Below are 12,966 nucleotides of genomic sequence, written 5' to 3'. Positions count from 1 at the left end.
GGGTGCACGCGAGCACAAGCTCGCCTTTTCCTCCTTTTGAATCACCAGGAACAAAATTAGTCAAGGCCTCATGGCTTGGTCAAAATAATCGGAATAATCGTAGCCTGCTGACAGCCCGGCCTTTCAATACTTGATCAGTTTAGTACTAGTTCAGTCGTTAGATTCTGTATACAACCAAGTTAACAAGATTTGTGCTTGTCTGCCCGTATTTTAGATTTATCTTTTTGTTTTATTTTTTCAGCGCGAACTTGTTTTTATCCTCAAGACATTCACAGTCGCCTCAAACAGATAATTAGTTTATGGGGATTTTTCCTTATTCTGTTAGAATCAAATTGGAAACTGTGAGATTCTTATAAATTCGTGCTTTCCAGACATGCCCGTCATTTTTACTCCAGTTCAGGGGGTACTGTGCAGTGCTGCCTCGTCTTCTGATCTTCAAGTAGATATTCCGGACACCACACGAATATGACAAACACGATTGGCTCCTTAGCATGTGCCTTAAAACGTCTTAAAGTTGTGTTGATACCAGTCGACGCTTTGCGAAGACCACTTGAGGGAGCTGCCCGTCCCCTTCTACAGTAGAGCAAGGAGGCCGTGAGGCAACCTCTTGATCTTGCGTCGACCCCGTCAACTCCCCTCCTCTAGCAGCCTCATCAGCACCGAAGGAGATGGAGAAGCTGCAGATAGATGTTTGGTTGGCGTGTAGCTTAAGAAGTAGTTTGTTGGTAGTTTTAATAGGGTTGTTTGTCTTTCCAGCGGTGCAAGGTATGTATTTGGTTGTGCGATATGTGTGTTGTATTTACCGAAGCACTGATGTCGCAGCTGGTGGGGCTAATCTTTTTTGCGGAGGGATTAGGTCTCATTGCCATCCCTTTAATGGGTTGTAGCTTCGAGCCGCGGGCTTCTTTGTATGTGATCGTGGAGGATCAGATATTCCTGTGCTTGAGTCGGCGACGCAACGACTGATCTGTTTTCAGCGGCTTAGATATGCTTCGGCGACGGTTCCGAAGTGCTGGATGTTGCAGCGTTTCCAATGCTTGGAGTTGGTCGACGGTCTCGGCGTAGAGTGGCGGAGATCGACGGAGCTGAAGGAGATGCCAAGAGATTCTGGATATGTTGTACTTGTTCTTTTCTTGTTTTCCAAGGTTCTTTTTTAATTTGGGGTTTTGGGATGTACTATTTCTCCAAACTAATATAAACCCTTTCCCTTTGCGAAAAATAATAATATCAAGAGTCAACTTTGCTTCAGGAAAAAATACAAATACCCTGTGAAGTAATAAATCCTCTTGAGAAAAGAGTCCCATATAGAACAAGACGATTGTTAACACTTCGAAAACTCACCAGGTGGACGTTTACTCGCTAGAAAAACAAGCGGTAAAGACATGATGCTTGCTAAACCATGTGAAGAACAAGGCGACCAGCTACAGACAAGCGCACAAGACTTGCTTAATCGCGCGTCATTAGCGGCTGTCACGTCACGCTGCCTTGCCGCCCGGCTTCGGCACGAGCTTCCGGGAAGTTGCCGTCGGGCCTGGCCCTCGCACCCCGCGAGTCGTCGCCCACCGGGCGCGGAACGCGACGGGGGACAGCGACCCTTGGGCTCTCGCGCTCGGGAACGGTGATTCCTGCGTGTGCGCCGACGGCGACGGGGGCCGGGCGGTGCTACGTGGTGGCGTGCGCGCCACACGGCCGAACGGGTCGCGGTCCTCGCCTCGGCAGTGGATGGATGGTCCCATCGAAGCCGAGGCCGTCACGCCACTTCCCTCCCTTGTCCTTGTGCGTGTGCCTGCTCGGCTCAGATAGAGTCGGTCGATGGCGCGTGCTAGCCTCGGCGACCGGAGCCGGAGGTCGCCGCTGATTTCCCACTTACCATTACTGGAGTGCAAGGAAGTCTCAGCTGGTGTGGGACTCGTAACAGCTCGACATGTCCAGGACGAAACGACTTTCTTGCTCTGCCAACAACCAGCCGGACATACGAGTAATTCCCGTGGGAAGAACTGGCACCCACCATCTCCAGTTGGGTGAATCATTACGCTTGGCAAGAACAAGAGGGGATACTCTTAATAGAAAAAGGAGGAACAGGCAGAAGCAAACATCTCAGAAATGATGCGGATTTGATTACAAATCATGTTATGTACACGGTGATTTTTTAAGTACAACCATGGTTGCATGGCAGAGCTTAAGGAACCAAAGCCTTCTTCTTCTTCTTCTTCTTCCCCATCTGGGTTGGACTCCTAAACGAACGCTGATTGATATATACAGAACACCCGACTCAGCCGAACGAACAAGAGATGCTAGTTTACAACTTCACAAGACACGGAAAACTTGTTGAGAAAAACAAAAAATTAGAAGTAAAAAAATCCATCTATCCCTTTCACCGATCCTCCCTCCTGTGTATCGGAATCATCAATCTACTCTTCTTAGTTTCCTGAACTCCTTCACCTCCCTATATGATCTGTTGTTAATAAAAACCCTAGTATATACCACAAAACACACGTAGCATGATTAATACGCTAGACGGCCGGCGAAAACTGTACAAGATTTGAGGTTCTTCTTGTGGGTTCGGCGGCGCCCCGGCTGCCGGATCTCACTCACGCGCGGGCGGACAGCACGCGGCCGCCGCCGCTGCTGTGGGAGCTCCGGCACGCGGCGACGTCGAACCCCTGGACCCTCACGGCCGGCGAGAACGACGGGGCAAAACTGTTACTGCTGCTGCTGCTGCTAATATACGTGGGGCGGTGGCTGTAGTTGTTGCGGCTCAGGTGGTCAAAAATCCCGAGATCCAACGGCGAGTCGGGGCGGGCGGCGGCTTGGGGGCGCTGGTTGAGAAGGAAGTGGGGGTCGTGCACGAGCGGGTTGTCAGCGCGCGCCGGCGGCGAGCCGCCGAACAGCGCCCAGCCGTCGATCTCTACCTCCGGTGCTTTGTTGGTCTTGCCTCCTTCCTGGTGCTGTAACACCAAAAAGAACAGATCTTTGTAAGGGAACATGAACAAGATGGGGGAAAGAACAGAGAGAATAATTATATAAAAATAAACAGGTGTTCGTTTGGATTTGACACAGTACCTTCTTGTTGTTGAGGAGGAAAGGGGGCGGGCCAAGGATGAGGTCAGCACTGCAAGGGTGGACCTGGACCCTGCGCGGGCGAGGGGCGCAGAGCACCGCCGCGGCCGGCTCCGCCTCCCTGCAGGCGCTGCCGGAGGAGGATTCGACGAACAGCATGTTCATCGCTCCCGTAGGCATCCTCCTGATATCAATCCTGCCTCTACGACAAAAATCCTTCCTTTCTTTAGCTCAGACTCGGACTGACTCTCTCCTTGTCTATCTATATATCTCGACCTCTCTCTCTACTGCTTCCAGATCCGTCCAGGATTAGATAGGGGAATGGAACGGACGAACTGAAGCAACGGAGAGGAAGGGGATGGTTTGGCCTTTGCCTGCCTTTTCTTCTTGAGGCCGGTGAGAAGGAGGCGGCAATGCGGTGCTGACCCGCCTCGGCCACCACAAATATACCAACCGCCTCGACTCGACCAAGTTGGCGCCGGGTGGGCAGGTGGACCACGCCTCTCGTGCCGATGCCTCTTTTTTTAGTCTCACGCGCCTTGACTTTCTTGCTATTCTTACTAGCTCCAAATTATACACATAAAATTGCTAGTTTTTAACACATGTAAGTGATTTGAGTAGATTCTACATGAAAAATACTTTGATATGGCTGTATGTTTAAATTATTTTACTAAAAATAATTAAAAAATAATATTAAAATATGTATCTTAGCGACCATATCCTAAACTATCAATAAAAAAGAACCGAGATAGTATTTGTTTATTCGCGGGCACTTTGCTAAACAAATGTGTACGAGAGATGAAAATATCATCTTTGTTGTCGTTCGGCCATGTCGACTCCGTAGTGCCTTACCATACATACACGCATGTATTAATATCTAACCATTTAGTCTAGCCGCAATTCAATGAGCCAGTGAGGCTTTAATGTTGCTGAAAAAACTTGGAACCATTGTGGTTGATCGTCAACCTTCAAAACTAACTTGTCCTTCTCATGTTTTTATGCTCGACCTTCCTCACCTTCCCAAAAGCCTAAACCAATGAGGCTTTTGTTCACGAGTTTTCACATCATATTCTTATCTATCGGTCCCTTATTCTATATTTCGTGCTCTTATGAGCCTTGTAAACCAATTTATACTGTAACTTTATATAGGAGTACATTATAAAAAGTAACGAATCCTCCACTTCCCAACACCGCAAGTTCTCATGTGGAAATTCTTTGTGTTTAATAGTGTGTTTGGTTGATAGGATAAGGTTTTATAAGAGATGGCTATCTATATTTTTGAAGCGTTTGGTTAGAACGTGGATGGATAGCATCATCTGATTTTTAAAAATATTTTAAATAATAGAAAACTATATTATTCCATCTATCTCGCCAAATAGACATCTTAGATAAACGTATTCTAAAACAGAGATAAGCATATCACATATATTTTTGCCTAAAACCAATCGCACCATAAATACGCATGAGCAAGAGAGAGTACGCATGATTTTTCTTCCAAATTATTTTTATCTACAAATGAACAGACATTACAAGGACCAACGAATGGGAAATGCTGCAAAATGGAAAGCTGCGTCTCAAGGATATCTCTGTATGTCACTGGAGTACTCCGTAAAGATCTCTTGCTACTTGCATACGAGTAGTTCTTCAAAAAAATCACTGTGGATTTCCATAGTCTTTTACTCCATTTATTTCTCTATGTTTAAAGGTCTTCAAAAAATACTAGCAGTTTTGTTCCCGAGACAGGCACCTTGGATCTGGTGCCCAGCGATGCAGGCAGCCAGATCTTTGCCAGCATCGTCCTGACACGCACGACGCACCGACCATCTCATGTTCCCTGTCTCTTTTGCAGAGATTTTTTTTCGCATCCAAATGACCAAACTGCCCCTCCAGCTTGCCCCTGCGGTCCCCACCCGTTCCTTCGCGACCTCGTCATCCACGTCTATTATGAATATATATTGCCGACTTGTGGAATTTTTACGTTTTGATCTTTTTAAAAACATATTCTACAAATAGACATGGGTAAAATCAATTCTGAAAATATATCTTCTCCACTATGCTATGACATTTGACGTCTATTGTGAGGCCATAATTAAATAGCAAGTCGTGATATTAACATGATAGTAGCTAACATGTTAGTTTTACAAGATTATGCATAACAATTAACATAGTGCCACTTATCACGATGTCTTGCGTTTTTAACAGCGATACTGATAATTATAGCTTCTTAAAAAATCTATTTTTTAACATTATTTTCTAATAAATTCATACGGAAAAAAAGGCAAAATCCCCCGAGTCTACAACTCTACAGACCGACGTAGATTGCGCAGCTGTTGGGATGGATCGGGCGGTCAAAGTGCGACGACGGTTGGGACGCGTTCCACGATTCGGTTCCAGTACGAGGCGTGGGTTGGAGGCCCATCCGATGATTGAATTGAAGCAAGCAAGCAAACCGCTCACGCGCGTCCATCAGCTCATGTGACTATACGAGTGTGCACTGGCTGCAACTTGGTCAGTGCTTCAACCGAACCGAACCTAACCTTAGCTTGCGGAAGAAAATTTTATAAGATTCGACATTTTGAAAAATCTATTCTTCTCACGTGACACATATCTTCTACTCTCTCCTACACACGCTAGTCGTTGGATCAAAAGAGAGACAGCGTAAATTAAGATCTCATAAAAATCTTTCGCGCGAAATCTTATAAAATTTCCTTACTTATCTTGCTTTGGTCGTCGTTGCTGGCTTCGAGTTCGTCGTGCAGAGACAGTCTGTGTGCTAAGCAGGCCGTTGGATTCGCATGGATGGGCCTGATAGTTGGATCGTCACTTGCACCTCGTACTGTTGCCTGCAGGCCCATATAGAAAGGAGGGTCCTGCTGGCCTTTTTTAGGTCATGGACTGCTTGTATCCCTCCCTTTATATGTACCCGGATCGATCTCGCCGTGGCAGCAGCCAGCAGAGCCTTGCACGCTGGAGTCTCACGAATCGTTGCGCGCCGTACCTGCAGCTCACGAGTTAAATGGTCGTCGGTAAGGTTGGCAGCAGGATTGCTGCGTTGCTCACGCTTGCCGTCGCCGTGGCCATGATGCCGGCGCCGAGCGGCGAGGGGGCGGAGCAGTGCGTGCACAGGTGCACGCGGGAGATGCTGGCGTGCGAGGCGGAGGCGTCGTCGGAGTGCGCGAGCGCGTCGCGGCGGGGGCAACAACAGAGCGACCACCTTGGCTGCATCGACGTCTGCTGACCCCGTTGCTCTCTAGCTTCTTCTTTTTTTAGGCCTCGTGGCCTGTTCTAGTAATCACTCTCTGCGTACAATTGTGACCAATTGTAATGGCCAAAAATATCTGTATGTACGTGCCCCTCTCGAGTGAACATAATCTTTTTACCTTAAAAAACAGAAGTTTGTTTGAGTAACAGCTCAAACAAAAGCTGATTGAAAAATAAAATAAAATAGGATATGTTGAGAGTGGGATTTGAACCCACGCCCTTTCGGACCAGAACCTTAATCTGGCGCCTTAGACCAGCTCGGCCATCTCAACTTGTTGCATGTTTTATTAAATACTAATATGTATGATCCTCCTCGAACAGTACTGTGTACCACCGATCGACGGTGATGGAGAAGCGCCTCGATCAGAACCCAAGTGTTTCGTGGATCGTGTTGTGAACTCAACCCGATTCAGTCGTGACAGACTCGATCTGGGCTATGCAATTCGCGAGTAGGCAGAAATAATAGGCTCTGTGCGCGAAATGTTCCTTCCCACCACGACGGTGGCATGCGTGTATGAGTTGTACTGATGTAAAAAAAAATGAAGATCGTTGTGACACTAGTGTCAAAACCATCCAGATGGCTTTACATTAGCAGCCGAGATGCACGTAGTACCCGGCCTGCAGGCAAGCGAACAAGTTGCGCAGAGTTTGGCACGCTGCTGCAGGTGCTTGCTGTTTCTGTTGCTCACACACATATTGCCTTGCTTGCTTGCGACTTGCGAGCACGGGTCTGCGTTATATTGGTTTCTGTTCACTCATCTCTCCTGCATGCGTCTTCTTCCTTCTCCCCAGCGATTCAAAGGGCAACCCTGTTCGAGCTCGTCGCGTATATAAATACACACAAGCACAAGCGAACCCACCACAGCGCAAATCTGCACCCTCCACAACCGCGCTAGCTACTTGACCAGCTCCAGAGTCAAAGCACGGCGTGCTACCGATCAAGAATGGCACGGGTTGGCACCATGAAGAATGCCACGGCGGCGATGCTTCTGCTGGCGCTGATGGTCGCCGCCGCCGCCGCGAGGATCCCGTCCGACGCGGCTGATCAGCCTTCTGGCGGCACGGCGGACGCCGCTAGCAGCCACTCCTACCACCACGGCCACCACCACAGCCGCGACGACAGCCGTTCTCCCCTGACGGGGCTGACGCAGTGCGTGACCATCTGCGGGACGGCAGTGACCACGTGCTTGCTCAACTGCTACGGGCCGCTGACCAGCGGCGACCCGGTGGCGCTGCCCGTCTGCCTCCTCGGCTGCACCAACCAAGCAATGGTCTGCGCCAGCAGCTGCTCCACCGATATCGTCGACTGATCAACACGGCCGGCCGGCCGGCCGGCCAGTTAACTAGCTAGCTAGCTAGCTACCACACGCTACGCCATGCCATGCAAAGGAAATAACTAAGAATGTGTCCCCTCCGTCCCTTACCTATGATTGTACTGCATTATTCCAGACTACCAATCGCTTGCAAACTAAATCATCGTTCTTAATTTATATATCATGTTGTGTGTAATAACTATATGTGTTTATCGACTCATCGTTCTACTATATACAATATGACTTCATCCTTAATTAAGTTCCTTCGAAGAGTCAATGGGATGCTTGCTTGCCATAGTACACACTCCTTATTCCGAGAGAGGTCTCCCAAGAGAATTATCCCCCTCCCGGGGCGAGGGCTCCGTTCAGCCCAACCCTTGGAACCACCTACACCTCTAAGGTGGTGAAGAGGTGACATCAAGGTGCTAAATCTCTTTGTCGATGTGGACTCTTAGAGAAGATCAGACTACTTAATAAATTCATGGCTGCCTTGATGGTGCTCTATCAAAGCCCTACTTTTTAAGGACAAATAAAGATCATGTTTGTTTATGCTTATCAGCAGCTTCTATTTCTCAGAAAAGCTGATAAGCTGAAATAAACACCAAATTTATTGTTGGCTTATGACTTTTCTGATAAGTTGGTTTCTGATAAAATGAATTAACAGTTGATAAGCTGGTTGAGATCATTTTTTTTGAAAAGTTGTTGTGCTGAGAGCCTAAAAATTAAGCCTATTGTTTTTCTCAGAAGCTATAAGCAGTTTTTCACAGAAAAAAATACATAAATTTCAACTGTGCCAAACAGGGTAAAAATCCATTAAAGGCTATAGCCAGATCGTGACATTTCAACTAAAGATATTGCACATAATATGCTATTTTCATGAATAAAAACTATACAAACAAATATTCACAAGATAATTTTCACAGTATCAAATTTATAAATTCCCTTCGTTTTCTTTTTGTAAAGCTCCATGGTCAACCGACGCCTTATTGCCTTGGAAATAAAAATATGTCACTTTTTTTTCAACAGAATGAGTGAAGAGAACAATGATCAAGGCCCATACTGGTTCCACCGTGCTTGACTGGGATTCCGGCCCACCCAAAAGAAGCCTCCACTCCTGATTATTTTTATTGTTATATTCCGAAAATAACAAATTATAAAATATGTGGCTGTTTTAAAAAATAGGCTATTATCGTCGTTTAAAATGTAGTTGATATTGTTTCAATAGATGATATATTTTAAAATATAAATTTGTTTCTCATTATATAGATCATATCTCTGTCTATTTTTAAAAAAAGTTATATTATAGTATCCTCTACTTACTAATTTTTTCAAAAAGTTTATAATTATTTTGATAGTGTTTTAAATTTTGAGAATAATAAGGGTATTATTTTTTTATCGACAGGAGCATGAGATTTTCGAGATATAAAAATAAAAAAGCTCTCCGGTTGGGCTTGACGGTTTTATGGGCTAGGCCAAAAAATCATGTTACCCAAACGGCTAGGGAACCAAACAGCACGGAAAGGGGAGGGAGATGGGGAAGAAGGGGAAGGAGGCGGCGCGGGAGCGCCGCGAGCAGCGCCGCCGCGAGGTCACCCTCCTCCGTGCCGTCCCCTACGAGCCTCACCAGAGATGGTGGGAGCACCTTGGGACGCCAACTTTGGAGCGGGCGGTGGCGGTTGTGACGGGGGCGAACCGCGGGATCGGGCTCGAGGCCGCCCGCCAGCTCGCGCGCCACGGCCTCCACGTCGTGCTCGCCTCCCGCGACGTCTTGCGGGGACAGGCCGCCGCAGAGCAGATCCGGGCGGAGGCGCCTGACGAGGCGGTCGTGAGCGTGGAGTGGCGGCAGCTCGACGTGGCGGACGCCGCGTCGGTGGAGGCCTTCGCGGCCTGGGCGGCGCAAACCCACGGCGGCATCCATGTCCTTGTGAGATCATTCTCATCCACTTTATCGCTCAGCTCGTGTCCTTCGTATCGAGTGATCAACTGCTATGCTACCACTAAACTAAAAAAACGAATAGTTTCTCTCGTGCCAGTACCGCTTTAAATGTGCAAAATCCCAGGACAAAAATTCGCAGTGGCAGATAAGGAATTGCCAAAAGAAAAAAAAACAACTTTAATTAACTTAACTATCAAAACATATCCTTCTGCTTGTTTCTGGAAGATGAGGAATCTAGTGGATTGGTAGAAAAGGAGAAGAGACTGGTGTCGTTGAATTGTTGTCAAGTAAGAAAACAAATTTTATGGGCATTTGCAGTGCCATGATTAGAATGCGTTTTCAGTTCCCTACACGTGAAACGAGAAGAAATACGACTTTCCGTTTTGTTCTGCACATAGTCAAACAGGTAGGAAACGAAGTCCTTAATATGCAGACGTTAACTCGCAGATGCTTGCCTGAAGTTCATTTGTTTTAGATGTCTTATAACCCGGTTTCCTGGTTACAGGTTAACAATGCAGGTGTAAACTTCAATAAGGGAGCAGATAACACTGTCGAGTTCGCTGAGCATGTTATCGAAACAAATTATTATGGCACAAAGCGGATGATTGATGCCATGATACCACTAATGAAACCGTCTCCTTATGCTGGGCGGATAGTGAATGTCAGCTCAAGGCTTGGTAGAGTCAATGGCAGACGGAACGTAAGTTTGTTCGACAGGTTCCCATTTTTCCAACGTAATCTGTTGTAATCTGTTGAACACATAATGCAATTGCGTTCATCATTACACTTCTGCTTAATAATTTTATTTACTTTTCTATCCTGTCAGAGAATTGGTGATGTGAGCCTAAGAGATCAATTGCTAAATGATGCTTGTTTGTCAGAGCAGTTGATTGATGAGATGATCGTGAAATTTCTCGAACAAGTCAAGCAAGGTACCTGGTCCTCCAATCAGTGGCCTCAGATGTACACGGACTATTCGGTCTCGAAGCTTGCTGTTAATGCTTATACACGGCTCATGGCAAGGAGGCTCTTGGATCGGCCTGAAGGCCAAAAAATCTACATTAACTGTTTCTGCCCTGGCTGGGTAAAGACTGCCATGACTGGTTGGGAAGGGAATATTTCTGCCGAAGAAGGTGCTGATACAGGAGTATGGCTCGCACTATTACCCCATGAACAAGCAACAAATGGAAAGTTCTTCGCTGAGAGACGTGAGATAAGCTTCTAAGAGCAGCTCCAGCAGAGGAGGCAAAGGCACCCGCATCACTGTAGCAGGCCAGATTGCCGCTCTGCTGCCGGATTTCGCACTCCAGCAGACTGCTACAGTGATAGGGTGGGTGCTGTTTACAGAGGATGGCTGTAGGCTCGAAAGGAGAAGAAGAGTAATATAAGGTAGGAAATAAGATAACTGTTAAAGATGAAAAAATAGAAAATACTATAATAATGTTAAATGATGTTATAATAGTATTATAGAAGATGAATTTTTAGAGTACCTGCTGGAGATGGCTTAAGATGATTCCCTTATCCGTGTTCTTGCTCCTAGCTACAGGTAGTAAATTTAGTACTCAAGATCTTTTGATCTTTATGCGCATACTGGTTTGGTGGCTGCTCACTTGCTGTTATGAGAACTAAGAGTTACCAATCTTAGTATTTTCAGTATTGTTAGGGATAGAGACACCAAGTGGATTGTTGATTGTCTTTTGTTCTTTTACTGAATGCTGTAAATAGTTTATTTATCGGAACTACTGTTGTTAAAGTTGCTAATACCTACTTTTATGTGTCTATGTAATCTATCTAGGTGGCTTATGACTGAGGTGCCAGTGACATACTGGCATGTTTTGCAGCAATCATTTGACAAGTGCAGATAGCCAAGATCATTGATGAGTACCACTATATCACATTGATGGAAAGCCCATGACCTCTAATTTTCTTAATTAAGGAGATCTATCAAATGTTTCTTGATCATTAACAAAGTCAGATGTAGTAAAAGCCGAATGTTCATCCGGACCACTAGAATGGCAACCAGCTGGCTGCTTCCTTCTTGTGCTACAAGCTTACAACAATGACCTGTATTGAAGTGCACATTGCACCAAGGATTCGATTGGGTTTAGGCTACTTCACTAGCAAGTTTTCCTCAGTATCATGTTTGCTTGGTTTTGCCTTTACATTTGTGCTCCAGTCGAGATGAAGCTACGAGTGCAGGCAATACTGTATCATCATTCAGACTAAAGCCTCTGAAGACTAGTGAAGTGTTTTTTTCATGTAGCAAGCATGTGTGTATGATTTGTACTTTGGAGATGGAGACAAATTGGCTGCAAGCATGCTGAAGATGTCAGGGTCAAATCAGCTGCGGTCAATTAATCTTAACCCCTACAGAATGAGATGCACATACCCATACATGCATCCATTGTGCATTAAACCAGCCGGTTCACGCATACATGCATTCATTGTGCATTATACCAGCCGGTTCTGAAAAATCTGGAGCAGGGCCATGCCGGCCGGGAAACAAGACAACATAATGATGCCTAGCTGGTCTTGAATGCGCCAGAGCGTCTGAAGCATCTATACCTCAATTTCATGTTTTGATAATTAATATCAATAAAAAAAATATAGATTAATATATTTATTTGAGTCATGAAAAAGTTAATCAAGAAGTTGTTGCGAAGCTAGAAGAAACATATGTGGAAAATATAAAGATGGCTAGCTCAAGGCAAATGAGTATTTTCTTTTGCCGGTCAAAAGAGATTAGAGAAGAAAGAAAAAATTGATCAAATTGATAGGATAAGTATTGTACTATTAAGAGGAGTTGATGTGTGTTTAATTGAGATATCTAAAGTGTCAAAATTATTCAAACTTGCATTTCATATAGAGTGGAAAATTTACTTTGAGAGAAACTAAAGAAAGACGTCTTTTAGTATTTCTGAGTTGTGACGGTCTAACCGTCGGAATTGCCGGTCTGACCATTATATAGAAAATGCTATTATGTTCAAGTTTCAAGTGTCATTGTCTGACTGAAGTGCCTTGCCGGTCTGGCCACTGTATAACTATGTTTGAGATGTGTTCGGACCTCAGTCTCGGTTTGACTGTGGCACGGCTCGGTCTAACCGCCAAGGAACAGAGGGGTTCAGACCCTCTACTTTGGCTGGCGGTCTAACCGCAGGGCATAGCCGGCCTGATTGCTGGGGAATAGAGAGTTTTGACACTGTTTCCTGCTCACGGTCTGACCGAGATGGTTGGCGGTCGGACCGTCAGCCTGTATCAAAAGTAATCATCACGACTTTATAGCTGTTAAACGACTGACGTTCTAACTGCCAGTATCGCAGAAGTGTCAAATCAACAGAAATAGACATATTTTGGAGTATGGCCTATATATATTCGCTTGTCTGGTTTAAGGAAAAA

At 45.7% G+C, this 12,966-nt stretch overlaps 3 protein-coding genes and 1 non-coding gene across 5 annotated transcripts; 2 read left to right on the top strand and 2 right to left on the bottom strand.

The window, feature by feature from the left end:
• Positions 1 to 2,095: 2,095 nt before the first annotated feature.
• On the bottom strand, positions 2,096 to 3,497 carry LOC133909534 (uncharacterized). Its single transcript, XM_062352005.1, has 2 exons — positions 3,064 to 3,497; positions 2,096 to 2,948 (listed from the first exon to the last, which is right to left on the bottom strand). The coding sequence occupies exons 1-2, from the start codon at positions 3,238 to 3,240 to the stop codon at positions 2,592 to 2,594; spliced, it is 534 nt and encodes a 177-aa protein (XP_062207989.1). The 5' UTR covers positions 3,241 to 3,497; the 3' UTR covers positions 2,096 to 2,591.
• Positions 3,498 to 6,512: 3,015 nt separating this feature from the next.
• On the bottom strand, positions 6,513 to 6,593 carry TRNAL-AAG (transfer RNA leucine (anticodon AAG)). The gene has a single exon. It is a non-coding gene; the product is annotated as a tRNA-Leu (tRNA).
• A 690-nt stretch (positions 6,594 to 7,283) lies between these two features.
• LOC133908313 (anther-specific protein RTS-like) lies at positions 7,284 to 7,631 on the top strand. The gene has a single exon (XM_062350303.1). It carries the CDS (start codon positions 7,284 to 7,286, stop codon positions 7,629 to 7,631), a length of 348 nt encoding a protein of 115 aa, XP_062206287.1.
• Positions 7,632 to 9,046: 1,415 nt separating this feature from the next.
• LOC133909532 (uncharacterized) lies at positions 9,047 to 12,011 on the top strand. 2 transcript variants are annotated; one of them, XR_009908400.1, is made up of 4 exons: positions 9,047 to 9,558; positions 10,076 to 10,270; positions 10,397 to 10,959; positions 11,366 to 12,011. XR_009908400.1 is itself a non-coding variant. In XM_062352003.1 (3 exons), the coding sequence occupies exons 1-3, from the start codon at positions 9,166 to 9,168 to the stop codon at positions 10,793 to 10,795; spliced, it is 987 nt and encodes a 328-aa protein (XP_062207987.1). In that variant the 5' UTR covers positions 9,047 to 9,165; the 3' UTR covers positions 10,796 to 11,349. The 2 variants fall into 2 exon arrangements, 1 of the variants encoding a protein (XP_062207987.1); XM_062352003.1 differs by lacking the exon at positions 11,366 to 12,011 and having other exon boundaries at positions 10,397 to 11,349.
• The last annotated feature ends 955 nt before the right edge of the window (positions 12,012 to 12,966 follow it).

Source organism: Phragmites australis, chromosome 2, assembly GCF_958298935.1.
Source record: "Phragmites australis chromosome 2, lpPhrAust1.1, whole genome shotgun sequence".
In the NCBI taxonomy this organism is placed as follows: Eukaryota; Viridiplantae; Streptophyta; class Magnoliopsida; order Poales; family Poaceae; genus Phragmites; species Phragmites australis.
This window is presented reverse-complemented; position numbering and strand designations above follow the sequence as displayed.

Coding starts and splice junctions, on each gene's coding strand:
- LOC133909534 (XM_062352005.1), bottom strand. CDS start 3,240: ATGCCTACGGGAGCGATGAACATGCTGTTCGTCGAATCCTCCTCCGGC. Junction 2,949..3,063: donor TCCTCCTCAACAACAAGAAG/GTACTGTGTCAA, acceptor TTGGTGTTACAG/CACCAGGAAGGAGGCAAGAC.
- LOC133908313 (XM_062350303.1), top strand. CDS start 7,284: ATGAAGAATGCCACGGCGGCGATGCTTCTGCTGGCGCTGATGGTCGCC.
- LOC133909532 (XM_062352003.1), top strand. CDS start 9,166: ATGGGGAAGAAGGGGAAGGAGGCGGCGCGGGAGCGCCGCGAGCAGCGC. Junction 9,559..10,075: donor ACGGCGGCATCCATGTCCTT/GTGAGATCATTC, acceptor TCCTGGTTACAG/GTTAACAATGCAGGTGTAAA. Junction 10,271..10,396: donor GAGTCAATGGCAGACGGAAC/GTAAGTTTGTTC, acceptor CTATCCTGTCAG/AGAATTGGTGATGTGAGCCT.